The sequence below is a fragment of the Corvus hawaiiensis genome, chromosome 9 (genome assembly GCF_020740725.1).
Source record: "Corvus hawaiiensis isolate bCorHaw1 chromosome 9, bCorHaw1.pri.cur, whole genome shotgun sequence".
Classification (NCBI taxonomy): domain Eukaryota; kingdom Metazoa; phylum Chordata; class Aves; order Passeriformes; family Corvidae; genus Corvus; species Corvus hawaiiensis.
Genome location: NC_063221.1, coordinates 1,924,662 through 1,949,138, shown reverse-complemented (window position 1 = coordinate 1,949,138; position 24,477 = coordinate 1,924,662). Strand labels below are relative to the sequence as shown.

The following is a 24,477-nucleotide window of genomic DNA, read 5'->3' as shown; positions in this document are numbered from 1 at the left end:
TCAACAGGTTGGAATTGTTAAAAACTCACACTAAGACTGAATATTCCTTTACTTGATATCAATACTGGCTCAGGGATGTCTGGTTCTTTCCTTGTTCCTCTGTCACCTATCACATCACAGCTCTTTGTGGGGCCAAGCAATAAAATGCACCAATAGGTCAGAGTCCTCTGCTGCCTTTGCCACTGGGAAGACATGAACAAGCAAAAAGTCAACACAACCCTAACCCAGATTCTCAGCAAGCAAGAAGGAAGTTCGTGAAGCAAAATATTTCTGGCAGACAGTTCACATCTGAAGGAAGCCTAGCTGGAGAGAGGAAATAACTTCTGTTGCCCTTAGAAAGTGATAGTGGCAGGATAGGGAAGATGTACGGAAACATAAAAGTAAAAAGGTGAATTTAACAAATTAAAAATCAAAATAGGTTCATGACTTCATTAAAAAAGCTTCAAAATAATCTGGAATGGACTGAGCTGAGTAATGAGCGTGTACCTGTAGGCTGGTGTCCCAGCTATGCTGCCATTTAATCTTGTTCATGTTTGTGTGGTTTTAGAAATCAAAACGGGCAGATTTATTTTGGGCATGCCTTATTTAGCTGTAGTTCTAAGTTATGTAAAACCTGAAATGAAGAGCAAACTTGACCCAAGCCCTTAAAATTTCAAGTGCTAGTAACCACCTCAGTGAGGAACAGAGCAAAGACACAGAATTAGCTGAGAATATGCTTAAAGATATCCAGGGAGTGAGCTTCAGTAGGCTGGGGAGTGATCGGTTGGGCTGCTCTTCCTGCTTTGGAGCTTTAGGGTGAGGCTGAGAGAGAGTTTTACTTTTTTTCTTTAAAAATCATCTATAGGAACACTGTGGAAGAAAATCCTTATGCAGCAGTTGTTGCATGGAAGCATGAGTAGCTTTCTGTGTGGCATGCAGTGGATTTGGGGAGGCTGGGAGAGGGGAATTTGGGTATTTGGCACCATAAAATGAAGATTCTCAAGTCCTCAGCTCTTCCCTATGGTGGGCTACACAGTTCCATTGAGGGGAAGTGCATTACTGGTGTCTTAGGAATGCCTCAGCAATTCCAGCCACGCTGACCTCTGCCACCACTGGGAGAGCACATTCCCTGGATCCAGTGGGATGGATTTGCTGGCTTTAATCTGCAAAAATGAGTTTACAATTGTGCCTGCTTTCAAACCAGGAGCAAGCTAATGGGGAGGATTTACCCCTGTAACTATATGTGCTAAAGCACATCAAGCCCAGATTTTTCCACACATTTGGAGGATTATTTTAGGAGGAACACAGGTGCATACACCCACTTCTTTTGGGAAAAAAAAAATAGGCCATGCTAATTTGACATTTTAAATAATAAAAATAAGTCTTGGAGAAGCAATCACTGATCAGTCAGAGCCTGGCAACTGCATTTCTGGAATGGTGCAGGTCATTCCTGCGAGCCACGATGACTTCGCATTCCAGTCTCACGTGGATCCAGAAACACATCTAAAACTGGAACAGAGTTCCAGTTTCTGCCGCTCTCCAATGGTTGGCAAGCCCTTTGTGGGTGAGGAGAGAACAGAACTGTGTGTGTGATCCACAGCGTTTGACTTGATACCAGGTGGTTTTTGCTTGCTGGTTGTGTCTGTAAAAGCCCTTGCTGTGGGTACAGAATTACAAGAAGAGCTGATACTATTGTTATTCATTCCCGCTGGGGGAAAAGGACATGTAAACTTACCTTGAAGACTGCCAAATGCCATTCCAAGTGCTCTGAAATGAGTTTTATGTTTCCTTCTCTGAAGACGGCTGTGATCTTCCCGGATTCATTAATGCATGAGAGGCAAATCACAGAAAAGGCCTTTGTGTTCGTGGAGCTGGTGGCAGGAAGGGAGCGCTTACCAAGGAGCTGCACATACCTCACTTCCCTGTCTGTCAGAAGATCCTATCCCTGTCAGATAGCAGCAAGACATTCCTGGGGGTGGAGTGAGAATGAATTTATCTTGGGAGTGAGCAGGATTTTGCTTTGCTAGGAGAGCTGGTTTGCTCAATTCAGGAATTTTCCATTCACTTCTATTAACTACTGGCATATAAATCCCAACAACTGCAATTAGGGCTACTTAGCTTAATAAGTTAACAACTTTCTGCAGCTGACCTGTCCTTCTGCTGGCTCTCCTCTGTCTCCTGACTGCTTGGTTGCACCGCTTCTCCAGAAATTCCTGCTTTAGAGGTATGCTTTCACAGCTGTGTCGTGGAGGGGGCTGCGTTCCTGTTCCTGGAGGAAGGCTGCTGCAAGGTAGATGTGGTGTTAGACAGAGAAGCGCTCTTTGCCGTAAGGAAATATGAACATTCTACATGGTTTTTATTGTCTTTCGGTAGATTATTCATCACTTCAGCACCCAAAAACCCCATCAGAGGGGAAGGCTCTGTGTGGAAGGGCTGGGAGGACTGTGTAGTGTGGCCTGAGGAGGTGGTGAAGGGCACCCCTGCTCGCCCCTTCCCTTCCAGTTCCTCTGGTGTGAGCAGGCTGTGGTTGTGCCTGGGTGGACGTGTTTGCCTTGGTCAGTTTAATTCAAAATATTTAGTTTACCTGGCTTGATAGTTAAAATTTTGTGTGCTGATTCAGGGTATAGCACAGGCTGTTAACAGAGATGTAAAATGCAGGTTCATAGGGATTTGCAGGCAGCTCAGCTTCGTTAGCTTGAAACAACTGAAAAACATCCTATTTAGAGAGATGCATCAGCCAATGTCACAAATCGGTTGTTAGTTCTTGGAATTGCTAGTTAGAGCATGCCAAAATTATAAGCCCTTTGTTATGAATAGGTATGAGAATTATTGAACTGATTATACAATAATATGCAGATGTAGTTCTGTTAAATAATTGTAATCTCTCTTTCTAAGAGGAAAAGAAAAAGGTAGATTCGTTCTGGTCCATAATTCCTTATACATGGAAATGCCTGTTGGCTAAATCAGGGGAGGGGTTCGAGTAGCTACAGCTGTGGAGTATGTTTGATAATTTGCATTCTCCACGTCGTGCCCTTATTGCAGAATTAAACTGGTCTTTCATTAACATGGGAGTGTTTGCTGTTACACCACCTGCTCCCTCCCCTGCGCCTACCTGACTGTTCCAAGGTAATGCCAATCCCTGCTGGGAGCCCCTGGAGCGGGTGCCAGCGGGGTGGGAAGGGACTGTACCTCTGGCAGCAGTTGCCTTTGTCAGCACACGGCGGAGAGAAGAGGCCGGGGAGGGGCCACTCGCAGCCCCACGCTTTGAACTTGCTCTACAAGAAGATACCAAACCCGCCCAAGGCAATGGAGGGGAGGAGGAAGTAGCATTTAAAGGCTTCAGAAAAGCTGAGCCGGGTTTGGCATAGCAGGTAGGAATTTTGTATAGGTGACATGGAGAGCCACCTTCTCGTTAGCTGGGCTGGAATCTGAAGTCTTTCTACTGCAGGAATTAATTGGAAAAAAATTGCCTTTGAAGAAAAACAAGGAAAAATTGTACAGTAGGTGCGTTTCAAGGGAAAAATATCCTTCTTCATCCTGCAAGGGTTAAGCATGATCAGAATCTGCTTTAATCTCAAGAGTTTAACCTCAAGTGCTGCATTTTTTTGTTTGCCATAAGCCTATTAGAACTCTCTGTTTCCTAGCAATAACATGTAATTTCCCCCCACTATTTAAGTGGAGGAGATGTTAGGGTTTTAATCCTGCCCGTTACAGCTGTTGCTCAAGTTTCCTATTCAAATGCAAATAGCACCTGGTGCTATTTAGATAGCTGCAATCTTTGATAACGATACTCCAGGAGGAGAGGAAAAAGAAAAGCAAGGTGGGTCTGACTGTTCGTTCTGGAAAGCAAGAGTGTAACCATATGCCACACCAACCTGCACTGGACATTTCTACCATTTTTGCTGCATCCAGCACAGACTCTTTTTGGAGACGAATGGATGGCTGGAATGATTTCTGTTTCTTGAGCAGGTATGATTTTTTACCAGGAAGAAAAGGCTTCCAAAGAAGATAAAAATGTCGTGGATGGAGTTTTACCTTGCCTGATTGTCCTGAAAGAAGTTTCTTCTGGGATATTTTGTTTGTTTCTTCAAATCCTGTATTGTTTTCTAGATTTTCATTTGTAGTTTTCAGAGTATTGATTCTTAATTATTTTTTCCGTATTTTTTTCCTTGTGCTGTTTTTGCCCTGTGTCAGATAGATAAAAGAAGTTAGGATAAATGAATTGGAAAGTCAGGAATAATTTGGAAGGCTGCTCCACTATTTAGGATTCACAGACAAGAGATAACATACTACTCCTTAACTAAAACAAGACTAGTGCCAGATTTAGGTTAAAAACTTTTTTCTGTGGAACATTTTAATTGCATAAATTGTTTTTGTTTCCCTTGTGGAGGTGCAAGTTTATTCAAGAAAGAGCTTCACAGTCTTGTTGAATTTTTCAGGGCTGTTTTACCCTCTATTACATGTGGAAGCTGAAGGACGCTTTTTGGAGGGTTGTGACTTGCTGCTGTCATCTTCCTGCTAAAATCAAAGTATCTACAGGGCACAGAATGCAATTCAGATCTGTGGAAAAGCAAAAGTGAGTGTTTTAAAAGATTTTAAAGGAGAGATTTAGGAACTTGCAGAAAATTTCAAGGAGTGCTTGAAAGAAATCAGCATTACACCAATCTCTGTGAACTTATTATTTAATCCAGAAGCAGCAATTCATTGGAAGGGGAGACTCTGCTGACAGGAATATCAGCTTTCATGGGAGAAGACTGGATATAAAGAATGAACAATTGCTACCAAACTGGAGAAGAACAGCAGTGATTTCAGTGCTGCTGTCAAGCTCTGACAGATCTTTTCTTGTTTAACACTAATCTGTTTTGTCTCCTGTTGTTTCATCTTTGGCCTAATACTGGAATTAAAACAGGTTCCCTGCCTTTCTCCAAGCTTCAGCAAATGCCTTTTGCAAGGCAGGTGTTGGGAGCGTGGGCAGGTGTGCCATGTGCGCTGCCCGTGATACCAAAGGCACCCTGGAGAGGAAAACCCACACGGGAGCTGATTTGCTGGGTCATGTTTTCTCTCTCACGACACTCCTTCCCCATTAGCGTCTTCAGCTGGGTGTGAACAACTGACACGGAACTGAGCCAAGGTTCAGCCGTGGACTGTGGACCTGCTGAGCCGCTAGCGGCAGCCTGACGGCAAAATGATGGACGAGATCTCCATAGTGGTGGCTTACGATGCCCATGTGTTTGGCCAGCTGTGCGAGGAAGATTTTCTGGCCAATCTGGTGGCAGTCAGCAAGCCCAAAGCTGTGGTAGGTGTTCCTCCTTTGCCAATAATGCTCAAGGTTATACTCTGTCCTGGAGTTAAGTCCTTCTGTCGAAAACATTACTATTTAGTGCCCTTTTTTGTTCTTTAGTTTCTCTTTTTATTACTTAGTTTCTATTTTATTACTTTTTCAGAAAGTTGCTGTCATGCATCGGCAAAATGAAAATGACTTATTTTTGAAGAGATTATTAAAATCTCTTTCTGGGCAGGTGAATTTAGAAGAAGGTGGTTTGCTCAGCAGGGTCATAGTTAAAATAATATTTTTTACATAATTGAAATAAAAATTAAGCCAGCAAATGACTGAACCAATCCAGCTGTAGACTCTTAGAATGTAAGTCAAGAGGTTGGGGTAGATGCTGGTTCTGGGGTGCAGGGTACCTTCATCACTAAATCTGAGAGAATCAGTCCCTTCCTTGGGAATGGTGATATTCTATTTTTATACGTTCTGAAATCAGCATAAATATCTGTAAAAACGTATTAGCTGAATGAAATATGCTATTTCTTCATGAATAGCCTGTCTCTTTCTGTAAGTGATCTGTAGAGTGTGGTCATCTCCCTCCGTCATGGAGATCTCAGTGCTTGGAGGGAGCTGCAGGCTCTGAAATTGAGTGCAAAAGTTCATCTTTGGCCTCGGATCCTACAGCTGAGCCCATGTGGGAGCCACAACCCTTTGGGTTGTGCAAGTCAGAGGGAGTGTTTTAAAATAAAAATGTATATATAGGTGTTAAGCTTAACGTGCAAGCAGGTGCAGTTAACATTTCAGGCTAAATACAAATCAACTAATTATTCAGCAGCCCAGGGAAGCGCTCGTGCGCGCAGATTTGGGGCTGGGTGTGTGTTTGTACCCAATCAGTTCCTCTGCTGGGACAAAGGAAGGTGTTCTCAAAAAAGGAAATTTGCTTTATTGTATCTTGTGTAAAGCCTCTCTGTGCTTATTTCCTGCCCGGGTTTTTCTGCCCCTCCATGCGCAGGAGATCTCGGGTGCATGAACTTACTTCCTGCATCTCCTGTAGGATCATTGAATCCCTGGATGTAAACCAGAATCCTGCCCAATCCCTTTTATTATGATGCTTTTTCCTGCCTCTGGCCTTCTTAAGGCCAGAATTTTCAAGGTCCATTACAACAGTTAGACAATAAATCTAGAAATTCAGTATAGACAAAATGGTGCTTTAATATGACCTGGTTGGGGGCTGGGCTCCAAGTAGGCTCTGGGTTAACCAGCATTTCAGGAGTCCCATGCTTTTCCCTTGCTGGGTGTTTTTAAACACGTGGTATCCCTTAATTCACTGTCCAGCCACAGCCTTTCCTCTTGTTCTGCCTTAGCAGATTGCTGTGGCAGCATGTGTTACTTTGCCTGGAAGGCCACAGTAGTATCTCCTTCAGACACGACCTGGTGTTGCAATAGGGTTAACCAGAGCCAGGCACTGGCAGCTCTGGGAGTGTGTCTCAGGATGAGTTTCTTTCAGCAAGGCATGATAAACAGAGGGTTTTCCTGGGAGCCTCCTGCCCTGAACCGCTGATGTGTTCTAGAGCGAGCACTTGCAGTTGCTAAATAAAAATCCCTGTGGTGAGAAGACCTTTCATGGTGGCTTATCTTGTAATTTAAACCTTTGGGAAGTGCTGCCATGACGGGCTCAGCGAGGGCCTCTGTAGGTCTGGGCGCAAGTAATGGGAACTGTGTTGCAGATCTCCAGGTTGCTTTGGATCAGCTGTGAGTGAGCAGGAGAGAGAGGAACTGGCATGGAAAGCACCACATTACATTTCCAGGTGATTTCTGCTGCTCTGAAAATAAGGTGAAAAACATTTCTCTATGAAGTAACTACTTATCTCCTAGTAAACAGAGAACAACTGTAGGAGGAAAAGTATTGTTACTTTTATTCAGAAGATCTGACTAATTGACTTTACTGTAAGGGCTTGTTCTGATCAACTTTTTTTTTTTTTTTTTTTTTCCTGGAATCAAAGAGTATGAACATATTTGTGTGTTAACACGGGGCTTTGAGTAGCCTGGTCTAGTGGAAGGTGTCCCTGCCCACAGAAGAGGGTTGGAAAAAGATGGTCTTTAAGGTGCTTCCAACCCAAACTTTTCCAGGATTCCATGTTTCAGTGCATTACGTACTAGTAAAGAAATTAATAAATATGGGTTTTGTTGTGTTTACATAGGAAATAACCTAACTGGTTTTTGAAGGATACTAACTAAGCAAATAATGGTGCAAACAACCTCGGGAGGTTTTAAGTGAAGCTCTCCTCAGGATTATGATAGGACTAGACAATGCATGGGAGCCTGCACTATGAAGGGACAGGCCCTGATAACTCAGAAAGTTTCTTTCAGTTCTCTGCTGCTACGTTTAACTGCAGGACAAGCTGACAGTCGGGATAGGTTGGGGCAAATAGCGTTGACTTTGTCACTGTCACGTCACCAGCTGGCACAAAGGTGTGTACTGTACACAAAGGGACATTCTGCAGGAAGGATTTGTGGGTGTTCTGTTTATTCTAAGAGTTCATATTAATAGCAAGGGTATGTTGCAATCTGGGATTCGTCTGTTGGGTTTGCAAAATCCAGTTGCAGTTATTTGGAAAGGCTTTCCTATTATGCTGCTCAGGTTGCAGAGAATAGTTCAAAAAAAATGTCCTGTGAAGACTTTCATTCTGTCGCTGGCATGGTCTTGTTGGAAGGTTTCTGGCATTACAAGTGACTCATTGTAGTTCCTTGGGGTTGTGCAATGGGCCGGATGCACAGGAGTCTCTCTTGCACAGAGAGCCGTCATGACGTGAGGTGACAAAGGGTTAACGCCAAAACCGAAACGGGCCAGGTGATAGCTGTGCAGGTTCCTTGTGCTTTAGGCCAGCCCTGTGACCTTCTGACACAGCCAGTGCCACACAGGTGTGAACTTCTTGGCACAGTCAGAATTACCTGCTGTTGTCCATGTTCATCACTTCTGGCTGTATTTCTCACTGAAAAGCATAGCAGTGTTTTTATAGTGTTGCTCTGATGCTCATAAACAATCAAACAGGATGTGGATGATCTGAGATTAGGTTTTGCTGAATATGCTTCAAACCTATGCTGTGTAATAGCAATCCCCCAACATACATTATAATAAAATTAGTCATATTGCAATGTGGCCATGAAATGCAGTTGTTTTCCTGTGTGGTCTTGCTTTCAGGATTTCATGTTGTTCTGAAACTACTTGGCACAGCCTTGGAGAGCAGCATATATAAGTGGGCTGCTGTGTAGTTTGTGCAAGAATTGAGCAGCTTTACTGCGGGGAATTTCAATTCTCAGTTTATCTGCAGAAAACTTGGACTCAAGGGGTTATAAAAATGCTATTCTAAGTGGCATAATCCTCTTAATCCAGAGCTGAAGGACGTTCTTCTGGAAAGCTTCATTGTATTTCCATTTTCCTGCCTGCCTTGCTGTGTTTAGCTCTCTATTCAGGGGAATTATCAGCCATTTCATAGAAAGAATTTGTGGTTACACACTGGCAGACCCTGCCGTAAGGATTTTTAAGCTCTCAGCTTCTCATCGAAGCTGAACTGAGGAGGTTTAGAGTGGGTGGGTGAACTGCAAATACTTGGGAGGCCAGGGAGAAGTGCAGTACATAGTCATCCATGGGCTGAAGTCTAACTGGCAGGGAGCTGAACGTTTTTGGGGGTTGATAGTGGGGCTGTGTTTAACATCTTCAGGCCTAGACACTGGAAGAGGATGCACCCTGTTTTGCAGGGGCAGAAACTGGAGGGTAAGTGCTGGGCTGAGAGGAGCTTGCTGAGGTTCAGCAAGTGCAAAGGCAAATGCAAAATCCCATGTAGGATAAACTCCCATCATCTAATGGACTAAATGTCTGGACAGCATGAGTGCAAGCTGGGAGTTGTGGTGGATAACCTCTGCCCTGCAGTGCCCAAGGCTGGCTGTGCACAGACATGTGTCGGGTGAAATCTATCTCATTTCCTGAGTGCAGTCCTGAGCCCCCACAGAGACCAGGGATATTCACAGGCTAAAGCAAGTGGACTGGAAGACTGACGGGAAGGCAGGGTCCGACTGCACAGGCGAAGGGTGGGAGAACTGGGGCCTCTTAGCCTGAGGAGGAGAAAGCTCAGGAGGGACCTGACTGCAGTCTCCTGCCACCTAAAAGAAGGTCTTAGAAAGCAGGGAGCCAAACACTGAGGCACACAGTGACAGGACATGACATTGTGACAAATGTTTATAATTTGCAGCAGTCAGTTCTGGCTCAGCACAAGGGAAAGCAGTTCTGTCCAGGGAGACCCTGGCACCTCCATCCTTGGAGGCCTTCAGGAGCAGCATGCTCTGACTTTGAAACTGCCCCTGCCTGAGCAGGATCTTGGTCCATGTGCCCCCTGGAGCCCTTCCAATCTCAGCTTTACCTGGAATCTCTAATTCTGCCTGTGTGGAATCTTGCAGAACAGAGTCCCTGGCAGCACTTGAGCTTTTGAAGCCCATCTTCCCCTGGCATCCTGTAGCTGGAGCTGCTGCTGGAGGAGGAAGGAAGTTTGGGTGGTCACTGTTACGGGAGTTCGCTCTTAACCACAGATAAAATCCTCATCTGAGCCCTTTCCTTCCCAACAGAAGGAGGGATCCTGCTTTCAGGCCGTCTTGAGGAGCTGTCCCACCTCTGTCCCTCCCTCCTCTGTGGGGGAGGAGCTACCAGATTCTGCCCTGATCCTCTTGCTTTGTCTTTGGAGCAGCTCCGTTGTGTTGAGGACCCTGAGCTCTTACATCTCTCGATGCAAAGGCATTTCCACTCTTCCCAAGCAGTTCAGGGGCTCTGCTCCACACCCTCTTCAGTTTTTTTTCCCAACTGCATCTCCCAGAACTAGAAGCAGTATTACAGTATTGGTCTCAGTGGCAATCCAGGGCTGACCTTCCCTGGTGTCCTGGGTTGCAGTGTATTCTATTACCATCCTCAGGAGCTGTTGAAACCAGGTGGGGCAGTGTTTCCTTGCCTCCTCCCCCCAGACTATCTTGCTGTTAATGGCCCATCATTGTCCTGCCGCCTGACTCAGAGATAACTCCCTCCGGACTATCTTCTGTTAATGAGCCTAATCAACACTTTGCCTCATGACTCGTTACCCCATTGCGAGATGCTCCACCCAGAGGGAGGAACCAAGCATCCCATCGTGGATATAATCTGGGACTCTGAACACCGAGACAACCCTTTCCACTGGATTTCCAGAGGACAGGAGCTACACAGCCACCACTGGACTTTCTGAGGAAGAGCAGACCCTTTTTTTCTACAGGATCACTGCTTCAGAGGACTGCAGCCACCATTCTACCAGACTGCTACCACCACCCTGCCTAACAGGGACTCAGGTTGTATCTTGACTGTGTCAGTTTGAAACAGTGTTTTCTTTTAGTTTTTTTTTCTTTTCTTTAATTTCGCCATTAAATTGTTATTCTGACTTGGTGCCTCCCACTGGTTTGTTTTCAAACTAGTACACCTGGTCAGCTTCCTTTTCCCTATGCTCATGCATCCCAGGACTCACATTAACCTGGCTCTGACAACAGAGTTACGTTTTTCACAGTAAGGTGGTCTGTTATTTCCTGCCCTTCTCTCTGTACCAGTGTTTATTCCCAGTCCCACACCACTCTCTGTCCTCCTGAGCAGTGCCACTGCAGCTGCTTGCGGGGCTGAGCTACCAATGGTATTGATGCAATGAACATTTTCAAAAATAAGTAAATTGAAATATTTTTGCAGGATTATTCTGATCAGTTTGCCACCAAACAGTGAGGGGAGAGGGCTGTGGAGGAAGAGCTGGGTCTTGCCCAGCCAATGGCAGGCTGCTTTCCCAGCATGTGCCTCCCATTATGCCATCCCCTGTCCTTCCCAGAGAGCAGAAAAGTTTCCAAACTTTTGGAAGAGTCCAAATGGTGCTTTCTTGGGACTGATCCCATCTCCTCATGGGATTCCACCCCAGCTGGAGGGCTACTGCTTCATGCTATAGTAAAGTCCTGTGGACATGCGGTCTGGAGCCAGCACCATAGTGTGTTTCAGCTGAGGAAGCTATTTCCACGAATTCAAATGTATGTGTACCATTTCTGATTCTTCTTCTGCACTGTTCTTTCTTTCCATGTGTGATCCACAGATTCTATTAGCTGGATCGTATCTTTCATTTGCAGACCACTGATGTAGTGTTTGAGAGTGCTGGATCTTTGATGAGGCCCAGAAGAGACCCAGAATGTCACTGACCAAAAATGAAACATGTCACTGAATGATGATTCCCTTTCACGATGGCTTTTTGACCCATTTCCTGAGCTTTTTAATTCGTGGTTTATGGTTGCTGGATACTCCTTGGAGGGTCTGGGTTTTAAGAAAATAAATCCCTCATGTGGTAGTGAAGCCAGTGCTAGGGAAGACTCTTAAAACTGTAAAGTTACTTTCATCAGACAGTTTTGGAGGTTAGGATTTTTCCTTTTTTTATTTTTCTTTCTCCCAGGGAATTTTCTCCCATTTGTTGCCTAGGAGATGATAATGACGATACTTAAGAGAGACAAAAGATGTGGCTTCGAGGAGGAGGAAGAAGGGTGCAGTTTGCTACTGTCTCTGAGCTGGGGAGCTTTCTCTTGGGAAGTGCAGAGGTACCGCGAGATTTTGGTTGGGGGTTGAGGGGCTGGGCTCAGCTCCGAGCTCTCTCACTCTTCGGACCAGAGCGGGACAGGTGTGGTTTTGGTGCCGGACTGTTGCTGCCCGGAGGATTTGCTGCCACTGCGGAGGTTTTTTTGTTATTCGCTGGGTCTCTTTATCATGGGTCAGCGAGTTGAACTGGGACCTTTCCAACACCCAGCCTCACTGGGAAGGGGACCCCGATCTCCTCCCACCTCCGGAGGGAGCGTCTTGCAGCTGTTGGCGGGAGCCCAGCTCCCGCTGCCCTGCCCTGCTGTTTTTGCCACTGCTCTGGGCTTTTTGCTACACTCTAAGCCAACACCCCATACCTGCCCGGACACCCCGTGCCCCCTAGCACGGCTGAGGAGGTTTTGCCACCCCAGGTGTGCCCGCCTCTGCCGTTCCAGCTTGCTGCTCTGAGGTCCCTGCTACAGCTTGTTTTGCTATCCGGAGTGGCACCGGGACCGGCTGCCCAGCGTCAGTTTATAAAGGAAGCCCCTTTTCCCTGTTCCCCCCCGGCCCGCCCGCCATTCCTGCGTGAGGGCCGAGCTGGCGCCACAGCGCCCCCTGCAGGCGCGGGGGACCCACGGCACTGCCGTGCCCGGCCGGGAGCCGCCAGCGCCCCTGGCGGCCGCGAGCGGAGCTGCACCGGGGGGAAGGGCCCGCGGCCGGGAGGGGCCGGCGCCGCCTTTGTGGTGCTGCTCGTGGTTGCTGCCGGGGCTGCTGTTCGTCTGCTGTGCTATGCATATATATGGTCTAGTAAAGAACTGTTATTCCTTTTCCTGTATCTCTGCCTGAAAGCCCCCATAATTTCAAAGTTCCAATAATTTGCAGGGAAGGGGATCACATTTTCCATTCCAAGGGAGGTTCCCGCCTTCCTCGGCAGGCGCCTGTTTTTCAAACGTAGACAGACAGATCTGTAGATAAAGAGTAAAGTGGGACCTACAGTTTACAAAATGATGCTGGTGTGGAACCAGTTTTTAGGCAGATCGTTACCAGTGCTGCAGAGCATTTGTGTGGGTTCTTGGTTTCAGCTCACCAACCTAAGTTATCCAGATGGGCTGATTTGTGGTGCTTAAATGTTATTTCCATACAGAGGTTTTGGTCTAAGGGAATCTCTACTGCTTTAAGTATTTACTAAAAAAAAAAAAACCAAGAGTGGACCAGGTATTGCTTCTGCTAGTTCTGTCAGTCCTTCTGCCCTGCAAAAAAACCTGCAGAATGGTTAGAGCTGAGCTGTTTTCTGGACCATTGTGACTTGTCTGAATCATAATTATTTTGGAGTTGTAATTATTAATGCATTTGAGCAACACGGAGAAGTCCTTTTCTATGTCCTCTATAATACCATCCAGCCTAATGGAATTCAAAGGAGGATTTGAACTTTTTTTTCTTCATTTAGTTTGAGTTACTGTTTTGTTCCAAATTAATAACCTGTATTATTTTCTGTTTATTTTCTCTCCATGTCCGAAAGCATTTCTTCTTGCTGCCTTTTTACTGTCATTGGATCAAGAAAGAATTATTTGACCAATGTCTCAAATACACATTTTATAAATAGCAATAGAATTTTGAAGCATTCAAAAGAAGGACATCAATATTCTGAAACCTTCTAATTTTCTTCTTTAAAAAAAATTCAGGGAAATCAATACAGGTGTTTCTGGGCACTCGAGAAACAGCTTGTTTCTGTCATCATTACAAGCCCATTTGGGAGAATAAATTTGAAATAAGTTTATGGATATGATTGGTTATATATGGCAAGTATGTTCATGCACTTTGAAAGGAGTGCTGAAATGAGATGAAAAGGCAGTTTATCTCTTTATAGATAGAGTCCAGTTTCATAGTTACTAGAAGGTGCAGGTAAATGTTAGTTACCAATATTCTGTCTTCAATGTGTACAACTGTTTTCATTCTTTTTAATCCCAGTTCTCAGAAGAATTCAGCATACTTTGTGCTGAGATTGGAAAATGTATTTCACTGGGTTTTATCTTGCTGGGTTTGTGCTTTCATGCAGAGTGTAATACATTTTTTTTCTTTATTGCTTCCTTCTACCTGTGTCAACATTAGCTCACCAAACCCCAGCCAGCTGTGTTGACTGGAGTGCTGGTTGCTGGTGGTGTAAAGCTGTGGGCTTCTAGAAGAATCGAGCTGGTTTGATTTAGAGCAGCGTGTGAGCTGTGCCAAGGCAGTGCTCCGTGTGGATACAGTGCTGTGCTTTTGCTTCAAGGCAGCATTGCCAAAGTAATCCCCAGTTTATGGTATCAGGTGTAAGTAAGATACTGTATGTTATTTGTACGTTACCTTGGAGACCACAGTGCATGGGCAAGAAGGAGCACACAGATTGTCCACACTCAGACTGAACTTCCAGAGCAGGTCAGATGCAGGAACCCAGAGTGCCGAGAATATTTATTTCTCTGCCTGTTTTTGAGGGTTTTTACCCCCCTGAACAACACTGTTTTAGCTTCAAACCTTGGAAAACATTACCAACAGTCAGACAAGAACTAGAAAACACAGTGGTGTGAATTAGGGGATAGACTACTATGTAAGATTGTCACAGGGTGAAAAATTTAAAGGTTTTGGGCTTCTCTTTGTAGTAAATAGATAAGAGTAAAAAATATGAAAATGGAGGATTGTTGTTGTTCTCTAAACCTTCTTCTCCTTCTTATACTACTCCATATTCTGCAGTAAAAGTAGTTTGGAATGATTGGATAGAGAATTCCACAGTTCCTGCCGGTGTTACTGAAGAATTGGTAGGAAAGTGAAAATAATGTACGTTTTTAGTAACTGTTGGTTAAAATATCTTTAAAAGGCTGTGTAAATCTTGATAATTGTCTTCACTCCTGCTTTTCTTCCTTCTATGCTGTACCTGGGTCACGCTAGTGGCTCTGTTCCTCTGATAAGACTTAATAAGCAACTATCTGGAAGCATTGAAACTAAAGGAAAAGTCTCAGTTTATCTTTGAAACTCCTTGCAAGGACTTTCAGTAAATTCTCTCCCATCAGGAGGGATTTGATTTATGGCATGGTACAGTGTCAGTCAGGCAACGCTGGAACAGGATAACAGGAATCCAGTTATCTCAGAACCAAGGGTCTCATTCTTTCCATGGCCAGAGCAACAAGGAATAGACAGCACTAGGACAGAGAGCTCAAGGGAAAAAAAGATGGCTCTGCTGCTGCAGGTACCAGAGGGAGGCAGATGTTGCTGGTAATATTACCTGGCTTTGTTTCCCAAAGGAAGTGTCTGCTCTCTCTTTGTGGGAGCTCCTTCTCTTGCAGGGCTCCCTTCAGTGGCAGCAGCTTGGCTTTCCTGCTGAAGCTGGCAGCACAGACATGTTTCATCTTTTTTTTTTTTTTTTTTTTTTCAGCCCCTCCTGCCTGACAAACTGCCTGCTTCTGTCAGTGCTTAAGGTGCTGTTGGGATTCTTTCTGCTGGGTGATAAAGCAGCAGGTCTGGAGTCCACTGGTAATTGATGAGCCCAACAGGGTCTCAGCTAAACATGATGGATGAGCACAGGTGAAGTGGCAAGTGGTAGTGGTGGCCAGTAGTGCTGGTGGTGGTGGTGGAACCATAGCTGGGGCAGGGAAAGCAGCAGGAAGTTAAAAAAAACCAAAACCAAAGCAGCCTTGTATGTAGAGGTTTGGGAATTGGTACAGCTCCTTTGTATCTCTGGGGGCTGATGGGCCGTGCAGCTGTGCAGTCCCATCCCCACAGATACTCTCAGGCAGCTGCTCAAACCACATTCAGTGGCCAAATAGTGCTTTTAAACTGCCCTGCCCTTCCTCCACCTCCCTGCCAGCTCTGTGCCAAGGCATCCCACAGGTACAGAGGCTGAAAGGGGCAACATAAGGCAAAACCCGACGCCTCATTCCAGGTACAGAGCAAACCTTCTTGGCATATGAAGGATTAGTGAGATAACAGAGCAGGGCATGGAGTAGTTGTTGCACTAAAAGGCTGTGCTGTGCTTCAGTGAGCCTTGCTGATACCTTGGAGTTGGACACTGTCCCACTTGTATTTTCAAAATGCTCATCATTTAATGTGTGGCTTTTTTTGGGGTATTAGCAATTTTGTTTATGGAGCTGGATAAGTAGAAAAAAGGCAAGACTTTTAGAGAATGAAGCTCTGTTAGGTGCTGAAATATAGATAAAAGTATTGGGTATAACAAATATATGTTACAGAGCTCTACAAATGGCATTCTAGAGCTCTGAATGTAATTATATAATCACAGAATCACAGGTTTTAAGGGACATTGAAGCCCATCTGGTTCCACTTCATGCCATGGGCATGGACACTTTTCGTTATCCCAGGTTGCTCCAAGCCCCATCCAACCTGACCATGGGCACTTCCAGGGATGGAGCAGCCACAGCTTCCCTGGGCACGTGTGCCAGGGCCTTACCACCCTCACAGGGAAGAATGTCTTCCTAATATCCCATCTATCCCTGTGCTCTGTCAGTGTGAAGCCTTTTCTCCCCTGCTTGTCCAAAGTGCTTCTTCAGCTCTCTTGGAGCCCCTTTAGGGGCTCTAATGTTTCCCCAAACCCTTCCCTTCCCCAGACTGAACAACCCCAGCTCTCTCAGCTGGTGTTCATAGGAGAGGTGCTCGAGCTCACAGAGCATCTCCGTGGCCTCCTGGACCCACTCCAACAGGTCCACAATGGTTCAGTTTTAATACAGAATAGGTATCTATTTTCTGCTGGTGGAGTAATGCACTAAAAAGTAATTGCACTTAACCTGTAGGTTTGAAATATTGATAAAAGTAATGACAGGTTTGAGCATCAAGGACCTCCACACACATCAGAGAAACTTGATGCTGATTTTAAAGATGCAAATGAGAATTTTTTTGATACTGTGACTCAAGAGTTGATCTAAAATCATATTAACATATAGGATGTGTGTTCAAAGAATACTGCAAGGTTCTTTGATTACCTGGGCATATGATTCAGAGTTGTGATCTAGCACCCCTCCTCCATCTCAGGAAGCAGATTATTTTTCATCTTGTGCTGGACACAGAGTGTGACAGGAGACAAGATGTGGCTCAGTCATTCAGCGGAATTAGAATCTAGTCTTGCAGACAACAAATTTCACTAGTCTCCTGGCAGGTTTCAGAAAATGTATTGAGCCAGGCGTTTATTAGCTGAAAGCTGTGCACACTGTGGACTAAATATGTTGAATGAGATTTTACAGTAAAGCCTTGGTAAAACCACTGGTTTGAACCTTGGATAAGTTGCTGGCCTTTTGTTGGCAATTGTGCTATAGGTCTGTGTTAGTTCCAGGATAAACAAGGGTGGAAGTAAACCCTAACACCATGTAGCTGGGAGAGGCTGTTTCCCTGCTAAGTGATGCAAGAAGATCACTTGGTTCTTTCTCCTGAATGTCTGACTCTGTTGTCACAGGGATGGTGGTGAAGGCTGTGTGTGTCTTCCTGCTTGCCGTTCTCTTCTGCTTGATGTGCTGAGAAATGTGACCAAAGCTCTGAAATTATTGTGGACACGGGTTAGATCTTAATCAGAATGAATTACATACCTTTAGTGGGGAGAGCTAAGAGTTGGATTTTGCATAGTCACTGAGGAGACATAAAACCTTCAGCATCAAATGCTGTATTTCAAAAGGGGTGTGTGTGTAAGCCACAAAATCACTCGGAGCTGTTATGTTTATGAGGTACAAACTGATTAATAAATGCTATGCTGGAAAAACAGCTGCTGCTCATAGGAATTGTGTTACCCAGAGCAGGGCCTTGACTTAGATGGCTGGGCAGTATCACTCTCCCAGTTATCCAATCCTCATTTTGGCTGTGCCATATACAAGTAGTTCTTTACCCTGGATAGTCCTCAGTAGCAGAGGTCTCATTGTTCAGGCATTCTTTAAGTTAGATCAGATAATAAAAATGACCTGTAAGCAGATATTTTCCATCTAGAATGTTTCTGATATTGGTGTCCTTCACCACAGTATTGCTGTTGACCAGAGCCATTGAAATGCAAACTGTGTGCTGGCTGACAGTGGATCTGGCTGTTGCTTTCCCGGTGTGTGTGTCACTGCTGCAGCCCTTATCTGTAGAGAAGGAAGCACTTGTGTCTGGGGGAGCTGCAAGTCATCAGAGACATCATTTCTGCAAGTGCAGAAAATAATCAGCCATTTCCAAGCACTGCTTTGCAGCCACTCAGGGTGTCTCTTCTTTAATAAAGCAAAGAGAATTGAAGTGGATAATAAACCTTCCATCTGTCAAAGTGAAAATGAATTTTTGAATGCAGAAAGACATTTGGGGATTCTGAAAAGCATCTGCTACAGGCAGAACATCCTTTCCTTGACCCTTTTTCTTAGAGGCAGGTTCCCCTGCAGCCTCTCAAACACAAGCCCAGTGGTCAGTGTAGAGGTGTAGAGTTACAGTTCAGGGAATCCAGACTCCATTCTCTTTTCCTGTGTTGCTGCAGGATCACTGTACAATGGGGCTTATTGAACATCCTTCTGTCTCAGCTTAGTCTTAGTTAAGTGTTTTGCTAACTGAGCCTAACTAAGCAGATCTCTAAACAGCAGGGCTGTGGAAGAATAATGGGCTATACCTGGTTCAGTGGGTTTCCATGAATGGAAATAACATCATAGAGATGAAAATCTGACAAAAGGATCTGGTGTTGGAAATGGTCCAGCGTCACTGACTCTGCTGTTGCTGCTGGTTTGAATCACAGTAAATTGTGCAGGTGCTCTGTAAATTTTGCAACCTGCCTTTCTCTTGTTTCTGTAATTCCCTTTGAATGTGCTAGTTGCAATTGAGACATTTTGATAATGGACTAATGCTAATGGAGAAATTAAACAAAATTCACAGCGATGCTGGTTTCCTTTACCTTCACCTGGCTTTCAGGTTGGCTTCCTGTTATCCTGAAGACTCTCTTCAGGATAAAGAGTCGTACAGACCTCGCAAGGAGGTGACTTGCAGCAAGAAGAAGAATCTCCCCCTGCATGGAAGGGCTACTCAGGTGTGCTGGGGTGGAGCTGCTTTGCTGATGTACGAAGAGCATTTCTCTCAGTTCTGTTCCCAAACACGAGGTGGAGAGATGCTTTACTGCAGCAGATGCTCAGGCATGCATTCAGCAGGACATCTCTCTAACACCATGTTCGTTTCCAAGGAATTTCAGGGAACAGCTCCTTCCTTCCGGCTCAGATGGTAAAATAGCATCTGACAGTTGGGGCTTTTATTGTGCCCCAGAACCAGGGATCAGATGGTGCTGAATGAGCTGTACAGTGTGGGGTTGAATGCGGGATGTATGGGGTCTGCATGGGATACTGTAGCATAGTGAAAACATTGGAGGAGGGCTCTTCCACTGGCTTTCAAACTTGTGGTGAAACAGCCTGTTGCCAGTGAGCCCTTCCCTGCATGGAGTCAAAAGGAGAGAGGCATTCTTCAAGCTGTGCTCCAGCCTGGGATTTCCTTTAGGCAGCTGATGTCAATCCTACATTAATTTTTACAAATGGATGCTGCAGGTTTTCTTCTGTGCAGAATACCCATCCCAAATAAGAGTTCTGTGAGAAATGGCAACTTTCCCTTTCAGATTTCATGCTTGTGGCTGAGATCTCATTGGAGATACAGCTGTTCAGATTATGTTGCATAATAGCTGAGTACAATATCCCATTCACCCCCTTTAAAGTCTAATGCAGGAGACAAGTCTGTTGTGTCAGCGTGGTGCTGTGGGGTTTGTTCTTTCTTTTTCATTCTTGCCTCCCCACAGGAGAAAAACAAATGGCTTATCTACTTCTGAGCCTTACTCCTAGACAGATATGGCAGGATACTCCTTCACTGCTTTTGGCCAACCACGTTTTAAGGAAAGGATGATACAGCTGTCCGTGGTAATGACTGCACAGACGAGTAGCACCGAGTCAGTTTTTTCATCTAATTTTGTTACACTGAAGCCTTCATTTGGCTTAATAAAGTACTTAAATAGAGCTGTATTCCTTAAAATAGAGCTGCTTCCTTCCTTGAACCTGATGTAGTTGTATTTAAAATACCAAGTATTAACTGGAACAAATTGGTACAACTTTGAGCGTGAACTAAGATGATGCATGTGATTGGAAATTTTTTACTGCTAATCTGCTGAGGCTCTGTTTAAAGCTCACAGGCTTCATGTGACGCTCACAGAACCAAGCCTCGTTGTGAAATTTCATCTGATACTGTTCTAATTCATAAAGTGAAGAAAATTAAGTACAACAAGTCTAACTCGCATCTCTTTGAGAGGGGCACTTGCATTCTGGTTTTGTGAGAGCCTCTTGCACCTGGTACTTCTGGCTGTGAGCAGGGGCTGAGCTGGTCCCAGCATTCCTGAGCCAGGCTCCCAGGCATCACCTCTGCTTGGAAATGGTCCTGATCTGCAGCAGTGGGAAGAGTCTGGCCTTTTGCTGGGGATCACAGCAGGCCAGGTGTGTGGTGGCTGGATCGAAGGGAGGCTGGGCTGCACCCAGGGTCTGTGGTTGCTGTCAGTGCTCGCTCAAAGCAGGTGGGGGAGGCTCACCTTTGGAGGGGCACAGGACCCTCACCTCAGCTTGACTTTACCAAGCACGTCTGTCGCCAGCGAAACGGGAAGTTATGTCACCTGCTTCAAAGAATGAGAAAGGAAAGCAGTGCATACTTTGTTCATTGGCTTTTTTCTCTCCTTTTTTTTTTTTTTTTTCTTTTACATTGAGGCAAGAACTAGAGAGGACAAAATGTTAAGAGTGAGAAGATTAGAGAATACTGGCTACGTTGTTAGTGTGGTGGGACAATGTAGTTTTGGAGTGTTTATGCAGTGCTAGATAGAGAAGGGACGTGGGAAGCTAGGAAAGAGATCCCCTGCTCAGTTTGGCATTGTGGTGGTGCTGGAAATCAGAAATCAAGTAATAGGATTTCACTATCTGGATCAGCCTCTGGCTGTCTGCAATATGTTCAGGAAATCGCTTCACATCTCTGCTTCCATTTCCTTGGCTGTCAAATGAACACAGTAATAACTGCCTCCTCTGAGTGCTCAGGCTGCATTAGAGCAATAAAACATTTGGGAGGAAGGAGTCATAGGTGTGATTTATGAATCCAGCAAGGCCTGGCTGAACTGCCTGGAAACAGCTAAAGAAATCACAGAATGAGGGAAGGGTCTTCTGAAGCTGAGTGGATGCTGATGCTCGGTGCGCTGTCCATGCCCAGGATTGCCCAACGAAGTGAAGCAAATCTTTCCAGCCCTGTCTGAACAGGGGGCAGTTAAAACCAAAGTGGTTTTGTTTCTCACCTTCCACGTATCACCCCGCTGCAGTGAGTCCTTCAAGCATTTGGTGCCATTGGGTTTTTTCAGGAAGAGGTTTTGCTTGTTTAGTTGTTCTGTGTGGATGTTTTATTAAGATGCTCTGCATGGGTTTTTCCCTGCATACAACTACTTGTAACATGATTTTATACTTGAAGACAATAAAATAAAACAACTCAATGAGATAAGATATTGAGATAAACAATTATGAGGAATGTTTATATACTGTAAGAGTCTCCTAAACTGGATAACCATCAGTTCAAGCCACTATACCCCATGGTGCTAAAGAAAGAAAAAAGGAATCAATATTACAGAAGCTTTTACAGAGAATTTATGAGCACTTTGTTCAGGATCAGTCCATGAAGACTGAAGCATAGCTAGCACTATGCACTTACTTACAAAAATGATTACTGAGAAGTCCCTTGTTGAATGCACAAAGTGTTTCAGGGAATTAAATTGGAAAATACGGAAATAGGCTTTTAAAATTTTTTTTCCATTTATTAGTGTATACTCAGAAGAAGAAAGTGCTGTAATAAATTATCAAACTCCTTTGAGAAATGTGGCTGAATAGACAGTAACAGTGAACTGTAGTCCCTGCCAAAGTTCTTGGGCATACCTGGTCCAGTTTCTATTTTATGAGATAAGTGGATTAGTATGGACTGGTTTCTGGTAGGAGTTCCCTCCCAGCCCCTTAAGATAGAATTTCACTTTATTTAGGTACTACTTCCCAGTTAAGACAAGATTTGCAGAACAAATAGATACTAACATACATCAGTCACTATGACCTTTCAGAGAGCTGGAAGCTGTTTTCTCTGTCACGCCTGATGCTTGCCTGATCTGATGCCTGTTTCAGGTATTATTTACTGTCAGTACTCCTGAGAAAGTGTTGCTGTGCTGTTTGCTTGCTGGAGGGTGTGCCAGGCACACGGGCGTCCCTCAGCCCAGGCCACGGCCAAGGATGGCTCCTGTGGTGAGGAGCGAGGGAGCCGACGCCTCGAGAGGCCCCAGAGGACCCACCCGTGGTCCTGCTCACAGCTGTGAATGAACAGATAAGCAAGTGAGGAAAGCACATAGATAAGAACGGTTGGTGGAATGAATTAGCAGGCTTTAAGAAATGGTTGATAGTTGTGAGTGGAGGGAGCCCCCAACACGCAGTGCCAGGCTAAGGTGAGCAGCACTGCTCTCATCAGCATGGGGGGGTAAAGGGTTGCAACTGTGCCATTTTTACGTGGCTTTCCATTCTTATTTCCCTATTTACACACACACAGACAAAATCTATCTTACAGCTCTTGTTCCTTCAGATGGTGGGATTCTTACTGAAGCACTCATGTGGCTGCATGGATGGGAATCTTGTCTCTCTCCCTATGTAGTGAAACTTAGTTCTTATATGCACTTTAAAGGTTTCAATGAAAAGCATCAAAAATGAGAAAAATCTTTGGTTGAACAGGTCATCATCTAAGTTACGTCTGTCTTGTGCCTTTTTGCCATGCTGCACCCCAAAATCTCCCTCATATTTATCTTTATTTCCTGGTGGTTGCATATTGGAGCACAAAACTCCACAGCAGAACCTGAGAGCTGTGTTTGGAAGGTGTCCTTGTAACACCCCAGCTGGGGAGCCTTGATCTGGTTCCCTAAATGAAAGCCCAGTAATCTTGGTGAAAGGATGGGATGGGTCAGGCTTTGGATGTGTGATGGGTTTGTTTCATTTAAAACACTATGGTGAAATGATTTCTTATTCTTACGACTATTAAGTATCCTCAACGGTTTCAGGCTGCAGCCAAGACAAAGGTGGCTGAGTTTGTGTTGGGAGGATTGTTCAGTTGAAATGTGTAGAAGCATCTCTGAGTCATTTTCATTTCATGGTGTTTTGCTCTGTTAAGTGTCATCAAAGTGAAATTCTCGTGTAAGTTTGCTCAATGTACTTTATGTTTTTATCTTTACCCTTTTCTCCTTGTTTGCTTTAAGGGGGTTGATTTCAGACTCCATCAGCAATTGTGGGAATTGGTGCTACTTTATTAATGCTTTGCAGATCATGGGTTTCATGTTTGCTGCTTGCACTTCTCTCTGTAGCAACACTGAGCACTTGCTTGGTCCCTTCGGGTACTGCAGAGCAAAGAGGTATTGGGCTGAAAACCAGTAAACAACACCAAAATGATGCAGAAACTCCTATCTCTGCTCACTGGCAGTAGTTTTTTGCCCTAAGGCAAGGTGACAGTGGCATGTCCTCACACCAGGAGGCAGCTAAACATGATCAATATAGGCAATAGGAATATCTGCATGACAGATCCAGGGAAAGCCTGTGTTTATACTCATGATGGTACATGGCGTTAGGCATCTCTCTGGCTGCCAGTAGGTGACCTGAGTAATGCTGTCAGAGGTCTCTGGGGAGAGATGGGAGCACTGCATACCCAACCAAAAGGTGAAGGGGAAGCAAAGGACCCCCACGCTTTGTTTAAAAGAGCACAGGTTCCTTCTGATCAGTGTTTGAAGGGGAAGAGTTCCCAGGATCAAGCAGCCTGGGTTTTGCCCTTTCTGCACGGCTGTTTACCAAATTTGTTTGTGATTTCTCTGAGCCACCTCCCTGTTCTCTTGCGCTGCAGCATCTCCACCTGTGCCTAGGAGGGCTCTGGTGCCAGACTTCATGAGGGCATTGGTCACAGGCTGTAATTTAGACATTAATACTCTCTCAGCAATAAAAACCATTCCTTGGTTCTCCCCCAGGGAATTGTGCAGTCCTTTTGTATGAGCACTCCTTTGTTCTCATCTCACTTTTAACAGTTGTCTTGCTAAAGCATTGTTTTGGTGAATCGTATGTGTCGAAGTGTGTGTTCCTCTTCCCTGTTCTCCCACTTGTTTGTGCTTTTTTTCTTCTAGTCTTACTAAAATGTCTCTACTTCATTTTGTTTCCCTTTAAATGTTTGAATAATTAGCAGCAGTGGGCACAGAAAGATTTCTGTCGATGTGAGCTGTGAGTGTTTGACATGGCTTAATGAGTAGGGAAGGGGGGACAGTGGGGAGAGACTTTACTCAGCAGCAGCTTTCCAGCACTTCCTCAGTCTCCTGTTTGTAGGGAGAGCTTTCAGTCAGCTTTTCCAGTGTTCCTCTAATTTCTAAATGCATGTTTCCCAAATCTATTCCACAGGTGCCAACGAAAAAGCTGAAGAAATATGAGAGAGAGTACCAAACAATGCGAGAGAGCCAGCTGCAGCAGGAAGATCCTATGGACAGATATAAGGTAGGGAGATGCTATATGGGAACTTGTTCCACTGGTGACTCCCACAAGGAGTGACCTGTCTCCAGCAGTTGAGCAGAGGTGTGTGTACCGTGCTCACC

The 24,477-nt window shown here is 44.9% G+C and overlaps 1 protein-coding gene across 10 annotated transcripts in view; it reads left to right on the top strand.

Annotated features, from left to right (window-relative positions):
- RABGAP1L (RAB GTPase activating protein 1 like) overlaps positions 1–24,477 on the top strand; it is a 242,364-nt gene that overhangs the window by 198,701 nt on the left and 19,186 nt on the right. For 8 of the 10 annotated variants that reach the window (XM_048312811.1, XM_048312810.1, XM_048312805.1 and 5 more), the window contains one exon: positions 24,287–24,379. In XM_048312811.1, the coding sequence (XP_048168768.1) occupies positions 24,287–24,379 (93 nt within the window). Of the gene's footprint in view, positions 1–1,945; positions 2,204–3,251; positions 5,276–24,286; positions 24,380–24,477 lie in introns of those variants that run through there. The other 2 variants (XM_048312816.1, XM_048312815.1) reach the window with 2 other exon arrangements.